The 14,095-nt window shown below is 46.3% G+C and overlaps 1 protein-coding gene across 1 annotated transcript; it reads left to right on the top strand.

Annotated features, from left to right (window-relative positions):
* The first annotated feature begins 8,378 nt into the window (after nt 1-8,378).
* On the top strand, nt 8,379-13,074 carry LOC136538993 (ras-related protein RABC2a-like). Its single transcript, XM_066530917.1, has 6 exons — nt 8,379-8,921; nt 10,217-10,285; nt 11,061-11,126; nt 11,575-11,696; nt 11,976-12,104; nt 12,681-13,074. The coding sequence occupies exons 1-6, from the start codon at nt 8,774-8,776 to the stop codon at nt 12,789-12,791; spliced, it is 645 nt and encodes a 214-aa protein (XP_066387014.1). The 5' UTR covers nt 8,379-8,773; the 3' UTR covers nt 12,792-13,074.
* Nucleotides 13,075-14,095: the final 1,021 nt, after the last annotated feature.

Here is a 14,095-nt window from a genome sequence, read left to right as displayed (position 1 = left end):
CTTCGAGCGGAAGTTGGCTTGGTCACCAAATGTGACGGGCAGGTCGGTCTACCCAAGCGGGTATGCCTGTGCTCCTAGGATCATGCCGTGGAAGGGAGAGCTCACTGGTCGGAGCTCCAACCAGGGGATGCGCTTGGTGTCGAGGGTGTCGACATAGAGGATGTTGAGGCCACTACCTACGTCCATCAGCACCTTGGTGAGGCAGTTCTTGTGGATGATGGGGTCGACGACGAGCGAGTAGCACCTCGGTCTGGCGATGTGGGACGGATGGTCTCTCTGATTAAAAGTGATCGGAGATTCCGACCTACGAAGGAAGGAGGGGACGGCCATTTCGGTGACACACGCCTCTCGGTAGCGCACTTTGTATTGGCGCTTGGAGTAGACGACATCGGATCCGCCGAAGATCATGATGCATTCCTCGGGGTTAGGGAAGCTGTCTCCATCCTTGCCCGACATACCTCCTTTCTTGGCTACTACCTCCTTGCCCTTTCCTTCTTTTGGCTCGCTGGCCTATTGTAGGAAGCGCTTGAGGAGCTCGCAGTCCTTGTAGAGGTGTTTGACTGGGTAAGCATGGTTGGTGCAGAGGCTATCCATGAGCTTCCAAAGTGGTCAGGCAGGCCCTGCTAGGGCTGCTTGCCTGTGCAATCAGCTGTAGCGACCAACATGGGGTTGGCCGATCGACGTCGATTCTTTTTGTTCTTGTTGCCCCTCTATGTGGAGGGGCCCTCGTCTTGGTCCTCGTGCTTGGCCTTGCCTTTGTCTCGACCTCCATTGAAGACCACTCTGACTACCTCCTCACTGGAGGCGTGTTTCATGGCAACATCGAGCAGGTCGCGGGTGGTTTGGGGCTTCAGACAGCCAAGCTTGTGGATCAAGGACTCGTAGGTCATCCTATAGAGGAATGTGCTGATGATGTCTGCGTCGACAACATCAAAAAGGGAGTTGCATGACTTTGAGAACCTGCAGATGTAATCCCATTGGGACTCACTAGGCTCCTACTAGTAGCTCTTGAGGTCCTAGGAGTTTTCGAGGCAGGCATCCGTCCCCTGGAAATTCTCAACGAAGACCCTCTTAAGGTCTGCCCAGTCACATATGCTGTCGTGTGGGAGGAATTTGAGCCACGCTCGAACATGTTCCCCCACGTAGATGAGGAGGTACTGAATGATGAAGTGATCATCATCCACTCCCCCGGCTCGGCAGGCGAGCCAGAAGTCTTTGAGCCATATACCGGGATTTATCTCCCCGGTATATTTAGCAATGTTGGTCGGCAGACGGAAGTGCTATGGGAATGGCGCTCTCTAGATGCACTGGCCAAAGGCCTATGGTCCTAGGCCATCCGGGCTAGGACTCCGGTCATTGGGTCAGTGACCATGCCTAGGGTGCGTCTCACTGGTCCCCTCGATGGTCCAGCCGGAGCTCATGTCACCTGCTCTCACTGTCGCCCGATGGATGTCATCATCATGCTGGGCCCGACACCTATTGCTGATGATGCTATGAGCGTCTTGGTTCGGCCCAAGGCATTCGCACATAGGCGGTCGGTGTGGAGCGGGTGCCATGTCAGGTTGTGGTGTAGCTGTGCCCTCCTATTCTATGCTTGGTGACTGTAGTGGCGAGCGGATGGAGTGGTGCAACTAGTGCGTCCCTGCTCCCCTAGTGGGGAGAGAGGTCACGACTCGATGGTGCGACATGGAGCTCTCCGCCTATTGAACGGCGGTGGTTTCCACCAGTGCCCGGAGGTTTCGGTGGATCGCCTGTTCCTAGGGGTTGTCTGGTTCGGGAAGGCCACATAGGAGCATCACCGCCACGGCGATGTTCTAGCCAGCTCGAGCGAACTTTGGGGATCACTCCCCCCATCAATGATGTTGTGCTAGACCTAGCGGGCATGACCCTGAGTGTCACTCATCGGGTTATGCGCATGGGGCGCATCGTGGTGCGTCGAGCGCGCTAGCGTAGGTGGTGGCTGGTTCTACCGCCTTTGTCATAGCTCCTCGCCGTGCGCCTGTGCACACGTGAGGGCATCCGCGCGAGGGTCCAGAGGTGTGTGGGTCTGTAGAGACTCTACTACCACCGGCAGCTATCCTAGGGCATCCACCATAGCGCACTCCCAAGACAGAGGGTGGCTAGGTGCCTTGATGTCACCGATGCTAGAGCCATCGCTCTCAACATCGTCATCCATGAGGTCGTGGAAATAGGTGGGAGCATGGTTCGCCATCCCCACAAATTCAGATGTGAGAGGGGGCGGCGCCAGCATCCTTCGGAGCCCCCGGGCATATGCGTCCATGGGGGACGCAAGGCCATAGGGGAACCAGTCGCATGGCGGTCGTGGCAGGGACAATAGGGTCCCTCCGGAGAATCGGTGAAAGATAGTAAATAGCGAGTAAATAACAAAGCATACATTACTCACATCAGGATTTGAGTAGAGCGTATGCTCAAAACATAGCACAAGCGCCTCGCCATTGAAGTTGTTGGGAGTCCCAGAGCCAACGGAGGGCATGCCTCCTTCGACGGTCACCGAAACAATTGCCTCCTCACGGAGGTGCAGCACACCGAGCTGGTCGGCGACAAAGTCTAGGCTTCTAAAGAGGAAGGCCTAGGACGTCTCTAGGATGGGTGGAACCCCCATCCCAACAGGTGGGAGTGCGGGAAACTCTAGTGAGTCGAAGCGAGTTGCTTGAGCCCGCCATGGCAGAGATGGTGGAAAGATGGGCCATCCGATGACCAAAAGTATGAACATACGACGTCTTCCCCATGGACGGCGCCAACTGTCGGTGCAGAAAGTGACCAACACGTACATATTTGTAGTTTTGCCATACGTTGTGATCAGACGTGGTCTAGCACTCAATGACATAGGGTTTATACTGGTTCAGGCAACATGCCCTACGTCCAGTTTGAGTTGGTCGGTGACTTTATTCCTAAGCCTAGGTGCTCGAAGTTTGTTGTGGGGTTACAAATGAGAGGGAGAAAGATGGGGGGTGCAAGAGGTCTGGTTGGACTCTGGTCTGAAGGGCCGAGAGTGACAGGAGCTCCGCGCGTGCGCTAAGTGTTTGAACGTTTGTTGTTCATTGGGATCCTTGGTTGTCCGGATCGTGTGTGTGTGTGTTGTTCGAGTTGTTGTGAACTGATCGATCTTCTTATTGGGAGAGAGCGCATCCCCTTTTATAGATGAAGGGGACAACCTTTATGAGAGAGAGAGAGAGTATGCATGCCACTAAGTCTTGTTGCCTACGCCGTCGGGTACAAGATGATTGTAGGCGCCCATAACACTGTTGATGTCAGACGCATGCGGGAGGTTTTTATTGTGTTCTCCATGTAGGGCAAATGATGGCGCCTACAACACTGTTGACGCCTAGAGGCATGTGGGGGATCCTTACCATGTTTGTCATGGTATGAGAGTTGATGGCGCCTATAATACTGTAGGGCAAATATCGACGCCCACAACACTGCTTGGGTTCTGATATGCCTAAAAGGTTGTAGGGCACCCTTCTAACATGTCCTATTGGTACTGTCCTACAGGTGTACAGGGTATGGTCCTTGGTTTTATGGTTGACTTGAGCGTCCTGCTTTACTTGCTCTGCCCGTTTTCCTGGTCCTCATCGAGCGGGCGTCCCCGATCGGTTGGTCCCAGTCAGCTCCGACTACACCAGTCGGAGGAGAGCTGTAAGCAAAGGTTCGGTGTGTCCCTAGTCGAAGATGTGGGTCGGAGTTGGAAGCATTGTTGGCCAGGCCTTTCGGTCAGAGAGGCAGGCTAGAGTCGGAAGCGAGGCCTTCCGGTCAGAGAGGCGGGCCAGAGTCGGAAGCGGGCATCGTTCCTTCTTGGCTAGGCCTTCCGGTCGGAGATTGGATCGCCCTTCTGGCCTATCGTTAGGTTTTTGGGCTGGCCCAGGAGTTGCGTGTCATTCGCAATGTTGTTTGCTGGGCCGAGCCTTTGTTGGGAAGCCGGTCCATGAGGGACCCTGGGTTTATGAACCCGACACTTACTATTTGATGATTTCCGTGGGGTCAACCGGATCGATAGCAGCCATAATAGCAGTTCTAGACTAGATTTATCAGCTACCAAGCTTCGCTTAGGGTTAAACACGTCCTAACCACATGCTATGTTCAATCAAGATTAGATCAAAACGGCTAAGCTAACTGAGACCATCGTCAAAGCGAGATGCAAATGGAGAAAAGCAACAAGGCGATGATTTGAAGAGATTTAAAGCATATCTGTTTCAATCTTAATCGAGCAGGGATGATTTTGTTACAAATAGTAAGAAACTAATTATAACAAGATTGATAACTAGCAAATCTATTAAAAACAACAAGAAAACCCTACCGATCTTGATAGATTCAGCCGATAACTAATCCGTATCGAATTTGTATGAGATACGTGTTGGACCGATATAACCGTACAAATTTTGATAAGAATCGAGGGTAACTTGTATTAGTAATTGTAAGAGATACGAGCCGGACCGATGCAACCTTACAATTAACTGACGATAACTAACTTCTACCAAGCTTGTAAGAGGTCAGACCCAACCGATGCAGCCCTACAAATAAAATATAAGTCACGACGAATACTCATAGACAAACCTGAGGTCGGACTTAACCGATGGCAGCTCTGCTTGCTGAAGAACTCACCGAAATTTACTCTACTACTCCTAGGGGGTGGCGTAAGCCGAAAAGTAAAGGTACTGGTTCTTGATTGATCGCTGAGATGTCTGTTACAATAGTCGGGGTTTAGTATTTATACCCAAGACTTGACTAAGAGTCCTGGTCGAATAAGTCCAATCACAAAACTTAGAAAAGAAAATGAAACATCCTAATTTAAGATAACTTGGACTCCAAACTTCTCCTTTTGTGGAGATCATCATGTTTTCCTGCTCCCGATCAATGCCATTTTCGTTGTCGGAGTCTCCTTCGAGATGACGATATTATTGAAATCCAGTTAACTCTAAACAGCGCCTTGATCAGCCGATTTGGAACTTATCATGGCTCTTTTCGGTACATTCTGAATTATGGGGTCTCATGCAACGAACCAAATTCTAGTGTCATCAGGTATCTAAATGTAGGCGTACAACAAAAGCTATGTAAGAGAAGTCAAAATAGACTATAATTTAAAACAGAGGGAGTACTTACTACACTTTGGTTGCACATTGAACACAATTTGATGGAAAGAAAATTCACCAAAACTAGGTCTTAGTTATTGTACTGTGTCTTAGAGCAACTCCAAGAGACACTCTTCTATATCCTTCGTAATTGCTAGGAATAGAGATTTTGATAAAAATACCCTTCAACAACTTCTTTAATTGGTTATATCCAAATATACCCATCTTTTATTCTGGATTTCTCGCTAGCCAAAGACAATGAGAATGGCTCTCTGCAGTGCAAATAAGATATAGAGAAACTGTTAGAGTGGAAAGATATAAAAACCGATTTTTTAATGCAAATAGCTCTCTAAATGATGATTCAGAGAGTGAGCTTTAGAAAGACTCTTGGAGATGCTCTTATATGTAAATCGTCCAACCATATCAATATCAAATTTTCCTTAAAAGGATTCCATCAAATTATTACACAAGTACTTTCTAGTATGCCGATACTATGCTAAAACTATAATTAAGGCCTCATTTGGTATGACTCTAAATAGCTTCGGCTCCTCGCTATGGTGCATGGATTGGAGCAGACGAAGCTAGTGAACCAAAATAGTAATTTTACCGGCTTCTAATTCATTTTGATAGGACAAATAAAAATATTTGCTTACTACAGTGCACGAAGGAACCGGTGCCAAAGCTAATCAAAGCTTCACCGTAGTTTATTTGGCATTGAATCGCCGCCGACAAGCTCCGCGCTACCGCTGGAGAGCTTCGTGTTGCACGCCAACATCCACGCGTTGTCACTGGGCTCTGCGCACACTGCCGCCGGCAAGCTCCACGCCACTGAGATCTGCGCCATCGATGAGCTCCGCACTGGCGACCTCTATGGCATCGAGCTTCATGCCAACGTCGAGCTCCGCGTCGATGAGTCTCCGTTCGTCCAAGCAGCAAGAAGATGCTACACTGAAAGCATATGTTATAAACCTATGTTTCAAGTATTTCGGTTGTTTCAGATGCATGTTGCAAGTGTTTCATGTGGAATGTTGTATAAGTAGATCAGGATGTTGTATATGTTGCGAGCGTCTGTTTTAAATGTTTTATCTGTTTTTTCATATGTATGTTGCATATGTTTCACACATGTGTTGTAAGTGTTTCATCCGGATGTTGAATATGCTTTGCAATGGATTTTCAAGTGTTTTAGATTTTTTGCAAGTGTTTCAGATGTATGTTTCAAGTGTTTCATCTGTCCTCAGACGTATGTTGCAAATGTTTTATTTGGATGTTTCAAAAGTAGATTGGGTGTTGCATCTCTCTCCTCGCCTTTTGCTGCCCCGCCTCAGTGTCTCCTCCTTCTCCTAGCGCCGGCTAGGCATCCGCTGCCCCCTCCCCCTCTTCTCGATGCTGGTGATGTTCGGGGCGGCATGGCCCCACGTGGGGGCATGAAACAGCACGAGAGACGGACAGTCCGTCCAGACGTCCAGACACTAGCAGGTCCATTTCTTTTTTCTTGAAGTAAAATAGAAGTGCTCGCCAGAGTGAATATCTATCTATGTCCTAATCTATCTATCTATTTATAATGTGGACGGAGAGGGGAGTGTCCAGTGTCAGTTTCAGATTTGTGAATGTGGCTTGGTTGGTGCGTCAGTTTCAGATTTGCGAAGGAAATGATTGGGCTATTGTCGTGCCTCTATGCCTATTCGTGAGGTCTGTAATGGCTGGGCGACAATTATGGAAAGAGTAGACTCCTGATGCACATTTTTATAGCACTACAATAAGTTACTAATAGCCACAAAGAAGGAAGGAAAGTAAGGCTGCGTTCTGTTGGTATGAAAACCAGTCGGATTTTACTGTTTTTGGATAAAAAACATTGTTTACGCTCTCATAAATTCCTCCAGATTTATCCAAATTCCTCAAAATTCCTCCAAACGAACAGGCCCTAAGTGGGTTGTAAATTGCACGGACAATTAATGGTCAGGATGGCGATGGCTCCTTAAGATCCGATGGCTGAAACAATGGTGATGACGTGGCACAACATGGGAGTAGAAAAGTAGGATTAGTGGGGGGTTTGTTTTATAAGAGATATAGATTAGGTTTTATGGAAAATCAAACTCAAAACATTATACTTTTATCATGGTATAGCACACCTGCAAATTTGAATTACCATTAGTTTTTTTTTCTCCCATTATAAGTTTATAACACACAGGACATAAAATCTAGTAATTTATTTTTTTCATTTACTTTCCCACGAGTGATTGCGTGCAGACGCCACTGCCTTTAGTTTTTGTTTCTTGGCAATGAGCTTGTCTCCCTTTTTTGGGTACCCTCCCATGAGCAAACTGGCAACCAAAGCGGTGGATGCATGGAGTCCTCGTGCCGGGTCAGCAAACGTGTGATCATCTACCTGATTTGATTTGCCGAAAAGGATGGATCAACAAAACGGACACCTTTGTCTTTACAAATCACCCCTCCTGTGATGCATCACGATAGTGCTCCGTCCTCCCTGTATACCAACACGCCACAACAAAAGCCAAGCTCCTTCCTTTTCCCTTATTTTTTTTCTCCTTCCAGGAGAGCCGAAGCAACGCAGACAGATGGACAAATTAAGGCCCCATTTAGATGCGAAAATTTTTAGCTTTTGGTTACTGTAGCACTTTCGTTTATATTTAGCAAAAATTGTCCAATTATGGACTATTTAGGCTTAAAAGATTCGTCTCGCCAATTACAGGCAAACTATGCAATTAGTTATTCTTTTTACCTATATTTAATGTTCCATGCATGTGCCGCAAGATTTGATTTGACGAAGAATCTTGAAAAATTTTGGATTTTGGGTGGGATCTAAAAATGGCCTAAACGAACACACCAACCGAGTCAATGCCGTTGCGTATACACAGTCGCGAAAGGTACTGTATGTCTGTATCGCAAAATCGTATCCAATGCGCCGATAACAACTGACAGATACAAGATACTTGAATGCATATATATTTTTATATACACACACCATCAGTATTCGCTTGTTTACACACCATCAGTGTCGAGGCAGAGCGTCGCAGTCACGCGCACGGCCACGACCAGGTGTCCCGTATGATTGCGAGGTAGTGGTACTAGAGTTTTTGAAATCGTGTCGCTGTCAGTAGGTAACCGGCGCATGCCAGCTCCTCCTCGGATCCTACCGCGAAAAAATGTTCCCCGGTCGCCCATAAAAAACGGGAGTACTGGCTGGAGTGGAGTAGCGTGGCGATCCATCGTCACACTCCATCCCCCGCGCCAGACCTCCAACAGAAACACGACGCAAGCGCAGCCGAGACGTCCGAAATGCGAGACGCCACGCGCTCCTGAGACGAAACAAGCCTGGCACTGGCCCGGGCGGCTGGGCCTCGTGTGCGCGCGGCGCTGACCGCCTGGCCCCCCCGCGCCCTTGCCCCAACCCGAGCGCGCCGCTTCCCTGAATGACCGCAGCCCTCTGCCACAACCAGCCGTCACCCACGTCTCCCTCCCTCGCTCGATCTCTCTCTCCCTCGGTCAAAGCCAACACGACAACACGCCAGTCTGCTGGGTAGCTGTCCCCCTCGCTCCCTCCCTCCCTCCACGGCGCCGCTGCCGGCCCCGCGCCCTCTATACCTCCGCCCGCCTCCCTCGTGCCACCGCTCTGCCCCGCATTCCGCGCCCGCCTCGCCACCGAATCGGGCGGAATCTGAGGGGGTATGGGGTCGCCGGGTGCGGGGAGCAGCGGCGGCCACGAGTGCTCCTTCAAGATCCTCCTCATCGGGGACTCGGGCGTCGGCAAGAGCAGCCTCCTCGTCAGCTTCGTCGCCGCCTCCCACCTCGACAGCGACATCGCCCCCACCATCGGTACGCACGGCATCCGTCGCCACGCCACGCCTCTGCTGCGCTCCACCTCCACTCCCTCGCTTGCTGTCCCTCCGCCGTACCACCACGCCGGGCCCGCGTCGATCGTAATCGATTCCGATCGCACCACTAGCGCTAGCTAGCCGCACGCGACTGCAGCACTGCTGCCGTGTCAGAACAGGGCAAGACCTAGAGCCTCGGCGTACGCTCCTAGCAGTAGCAGTGGTACATCACCACTAGGATTCCGAGCTGGACGAAGCCATCTGTGGTGGAGGCCGAAATCAAGACGGCGTCCGTGCGTGAGCCCCTCACTGCCTCACACCAGGAAGAAGATGGCGCCCTTGCTCTGCTGTGGCATCGCCATCACCCTCACGGGAGAAATTTGGAAACGCGCCTCAATTATTGCCTCTTCATTTTTTTTCTACTCCGAGTCTACTATGTGTAGCTCTATTAATTACTCCGCGGGGGGCGGGCGATCCACCACTTGTGCCAATTCTAGTCTCAGCGTCGGATCGACCACGAGCGAGACGGCCAAGTTTAGTGAGCAAAACTTCCACCATTTTTTAATGTCGGAGCTGGCTTCTGCTCTTGTACTGGGAGTTACTGCAATGCTTGCACCTTTCTTCCTGTCAGTTGGGGGGAGTTGGGAAAATTTCGCAGATGCTGTCACTGCTGTACCTTGCACTCTTGTGCACAGGTGGTTAAGTTAGCTTGGATAACTAGTTTACAAATTATGCTGGTTAGATTGGTTCCCTGATCCCACTTTCCCTTCCCTCGTGCTATGCTGTACCACTAAACTTTAAAAGGGCAATGGTGTTTTTTTTTCTTTTTCAAACAAAAAAAATACAGGTAATCATGTCTAAAATAATATTTCAAAAGAAGTGGTTCGCGTGCCCTTAAACCCGGCTTATCCGCTTCTTTTTTCATCCGGAACAGTGTTTTCCTCTCACAAATTCCTCCAGATTCTTCCAGATTTCTCTAGAATTCCTCCAAGCGAACGGGCTCATAATATGCTGAAAATAGCATATACTCTTTATGCAAGAAGACCTGATCGCACACAAATCTTCAAATAAAATTTGTTATTCTTATTTCCTGGCAGCCTGCTGTTTCAGAAAATTTCAACTTGAGTATTGTAGTTTATATGCTATCCACTGAGGATGGTTCTGACATGCCAATTATATTTTCCTCCGCGATTCCAGTTTGGTACTTCAGCATTTTTCTGTTTTGCATGCTTCTGGTGCGTGACACTTTTATCTAATTAAATGGCATGCTGTCTGAATTTTGTTACTTGTTGCCAGGTGTGGATTTTAAAATCAAGTTCCTTACAGTTGGTGGAAAGAAACTAAAGTTGACAATATGGGATACTGGTAAGTACTTAGATTATGCAAAAAATATCATTTTCTGTTTGTTATTATATCTCTGATTCTTGATGGGAATACACAATACTAGCAAGGCTGTTTTGCATGCAGTTTGGTATCAGCATCAGAACTTGTTGGGCATTCCAACTTTGCTGCTAAATGCTTCTGTTTCTACTCATTTTAGAATTCCACCCTTTTCTGCTCTCATTACTGTTAGTGGTTTGAGAATCAAGGTTTGCTTTTCAGCTAATATATCTGGTTTCTTCTTCCATGCCTGTCCTTACATCATGGCTATAGGGGTTTCTTATTCACAGATTTTAGCTCCACTTTGCTGCTTTGCGCCTAAAATAATTGGCTACTTTCGCCATGTTAGAACTCACATCCCTAAAATCATTGCGACCCTAGGTTCCATTAATATTAAAAGTTTTGTTGTTTAGCCCCACTAACTCCTTTACCCAAAGGTATCTCAGTGCTTCACCATGTTACCTCTGTCTACTTTTGCGAGAACTTGAAGGTTTCTAAGTTATCTATTAACAGCATAAATTATGTTACGTTGTTTTCTGATATTTTCAATATTCCAAAAAACTTGGAGGCCTTCGTGTGCTTTTTGTTTATGTTTCTTTGCGGGTTGGCTCTTTCTCAAGAGCTTGTGGTTGTACTGTAGCCTATTGAGGCATGTGTGCCATGGAGGCAAAACCTTCTGCTCTTTTTTCCCTTCAATGCAAGGCAGAGCTCCTGCCACTTTCTTTCAAAAAAATAAATAAATACTTACAATGCTTTGCAGCTGGCCAGGAGAGGTTTAGGACAATTACTAGTTCTTACTACAGAGGTGCTCAGGGAATTATTCTAGGTAAGACAATATTTTTACTACAAGTTGACTGCTTAAATATATTGGAACATCACACTAGTCATTTTTTATTTGGAAACCATATCCATATCTTTGTCATGTTTCGTCATTTTATGAATTGGATCTCTGACTTAACTTTGGACGATAATTCCAAATGGTTGCGTCCCATGGACAATTTAGTTGCTACATTTATGGAATCTGAATACCTCTTATGATTAATTTTTAGTGGTGAATAGTCTAGAGAATTTTTGGACATTTGGTCCATATTCTTATTTTTCATGCTTTAGTTATTGCATTTTATCTGAATCCTTCTGCCTAGGTTGATGATGTCGAAATGCATCATGATAACATCTAATGGAAGTTTTGCCTATGGAATTTCTATCCGGCCCTTCATCTTGTTCTTTCATACTTGGATTATTTAAGGTCTAATGACTTTGTATTTCACTCCTAGTATATGATGTCACAAAGAGAGAAAGTTTCTCAAATTTGTCTGATGTTTGGACTAAGGAAATAGAAGCAAACTCAACAAACAAAGACTGCATAAAAATGCTTGTTGGAAACAAAGTTGACAAGGTACCATCTCTGCCAGGAACTTTATTGTTATTTCTTTTCTGGAAACTTTTTTTTTTAGGAAACTCTTTTCAATGTTTTCTGGAAACATTGTGTCTCATCTAAGAATTTCTTAATACCTGTTGTTGCTACGCAAGTGGCATCTATACAGTCTTTACTCTTTTACTCCTTTTTAACCCCTAACATTCTGAAGTTCTAAAAAGTAAAACTGATGGGCTCTTTAGGGGAGAATAACTACATTTCCTACTTCCTATTTTTTATTTTGATGGCCTCATCTTGCAGGACGATGAAAGGATGGTCACAAAAGAAGAAGGTCTTGCTTTTGCTGAAGAATCTGGATGTCTGTTTCTTGAGAGCAGTGCAAAAACACGAGAAAATGTTGAGAAATGTTTTGAAGAACTTGCATTGAAGGTATGCTTGGAGAAAGATATTAGACACATAATGTTATCCACTTAAAATCCTTCTTTCTTTTAAGGGGTCAAGGTGGGGGGAGGTGGTTATTTTGCCAGGGATTGGGCCGGGAGCCCTGCCTGGATATGGGCCCCCCTAAAGAGGCTCTATGATTTGGTGGGTGCAATTAATTGCATGGGCTGCTAATGTTCCCATCGTCAGATACCTTATGGCACCATTCACACCGAAGCTTGAGACATTAGTTGGTTCTGATTAAACTAGTAATTCAAATAACCAAACAAAAACCTTATTACTCTACAGATAATGGCCACATATAATTCTTTACGCTTGCTGATGCTTTGCACAATTGCACATTTGGTGAGGTGTATTGAAGAAAGTGCAAAAATTCCCATAAAAAGCAAATGGAAAATATTCCTGCATGTTAGTGCTACAAGAAACGTGGCTGTTGCTGTTCCTAAATGGCATAAATTCATTAAATGACTAATACACGGAAGTAGATGTTTTCTTCTTTGCTGCTAGAAACCTATTTTATGTATTGCGTGAACTAAAACTCAGGATCTTGCTGTTATCATGCAGATTCTTGATGTCCCTAGTCTCCTGGAGGAAGGGTCTTCTTCGGTTGTCAAGAGGAACATCCTGAAACAGAAGCAGGAGAGTCATGCAAAGAACGGTAGTGGATGCTGTTAATAGATGCGCTGATCCACACGACACGGTTTGGCTGTCTTCGTGTGCGCTGCCCTGATGTTCTGCTGTACATGAGTTGTATCTAGATGGTCTTGTGAGTAAAAAGGGGTTAAAGAATCAGCTTTGTTTGGGGGTGGGGAGTGGGCATAATTGATTTGTACAAAGGACATGGCAGTTTGGTGTCATTGATTTTTTTTTTCCTCATCTCCAGTTTGGTGTAGCAATTTTGTTGTCGCCCTAGCAATGGAAATATGGAATCATCTCGTCTCTCTCCACAGTATTGTACTAGCTGGCCTGCTGAGGCAATTAGCGTTAGGATTGGGCTTACAACGCCTAGTAGTAGCGCCGATGCTCGGTAGCAGCACATGAGGAAGCAGGCTAGTTTTGGTTTGTGGTCGTTGCCTTTGGGGAGTTTTGGTTTGTGGTCGTTGCGTTTGGGGTGGACGGGGGATATCAGTTTCTACTGTTGTTTGATTGGGGAGTAAGTGGGATGGCTTGGTATAAAAAAAAAATCTTAGGGATACAATCATTCTCTGTGAGGAATATGTGTCTTAAATGCTAAAAAATTAGTTTAACTTGAACCAGACTTGGAATTACATCCTTTCTGGCATGGAGGGAGTAACAACGAAAATTCTCTTGCACCTGCATCGTAATGGTAAGAAGCAAATGCCGAATAGAACTTGGCTCCCAAGTCCCAACCTTAGATTAGGCCCTTTTCTCTAAAAAAACATAGGTTAGGCCCATTGCTATGGGTTAAGAGAAAATTAGGATTGAGAGACCAGGTGATTATAGGCGAACTGAAGGTAGCTTAGTTCGTTGGGTCCTTCACTTAGGTTCAAAACATCAGCTAAAAATGAGTGCTCATATTTTTTTCTGTATTTATTTTAGAATTTAATGATGCTATTTTTGCGGTAATAGACGATATACTCATCAACATCAAGACACCTGTGATTAGCCAATCTCAAGATATGCTAGTTTAATCTTTTTAGAGATGCTCAGAGGTGAGATTATTTTTTAGTGTTTGACGACATACAACCTGTTCGGTTGGCTGGTTCGTATCATTGCTGGTTCGTGAAGAAGTACTGCTGGCTGATTTGTGTGAGAGAAAAATACTGTTCCGACTAGAAATTTATGATCGTTTACGACAAGCCACAGCCAAACGAACAGGCTGATAGCTGTCGACAACGAGATACATATGGTTTGACAATCTCGAGATACATATGCCTGTTTAGTTTTTCAAAGCGCTTACGTTCATGTGAATCTGTTCTGATTCGCAAAAGAAAGATGCAAGATTATAGGCTGATCAA

Source organism: Miscanthus floridulus, chromosome 2 (assembly GCF_019320115.1).
Source record: "Miscanthus floridulus cultivar M001 chromosome 2, ASM1932011v1, whole genome shotgun sequence".
Lineage (NCBI taxonomy): Eukaryota > Viridiplantae > Streptophyta > Magnoliopsida > Poales > Poaceae > Miscanthus > Miscanthus floridulus.
Note: the sequence above shows the minus strand (reverse complement) of the source record. Positions and strands in the feature narration are given on the sequence as shown.

Coding starts and splice junctions, on each gene's coding strand:
- LOC136538993 (XM_066530917.1), top strand. CDS start 8,774: ATGGGGTCGCCGGGTGCGGGGAGCAGCGGCGGCCACGAGTGCTCCTTC. Junction 11,127..11,574: donor TGCTCAGGGAATTATTCTAG/GTAAGACAATAT, acceptor TTTCACTCCTAG/TATATGATGTCACAAAGAGA. Junction 12,105..12,680: donor TTGAAGAACTTGCATTGAAG/GTATGCTTGGAG, acceptor GTTATCATGCAG/ATTCTTGATGTCCCTAGTCT.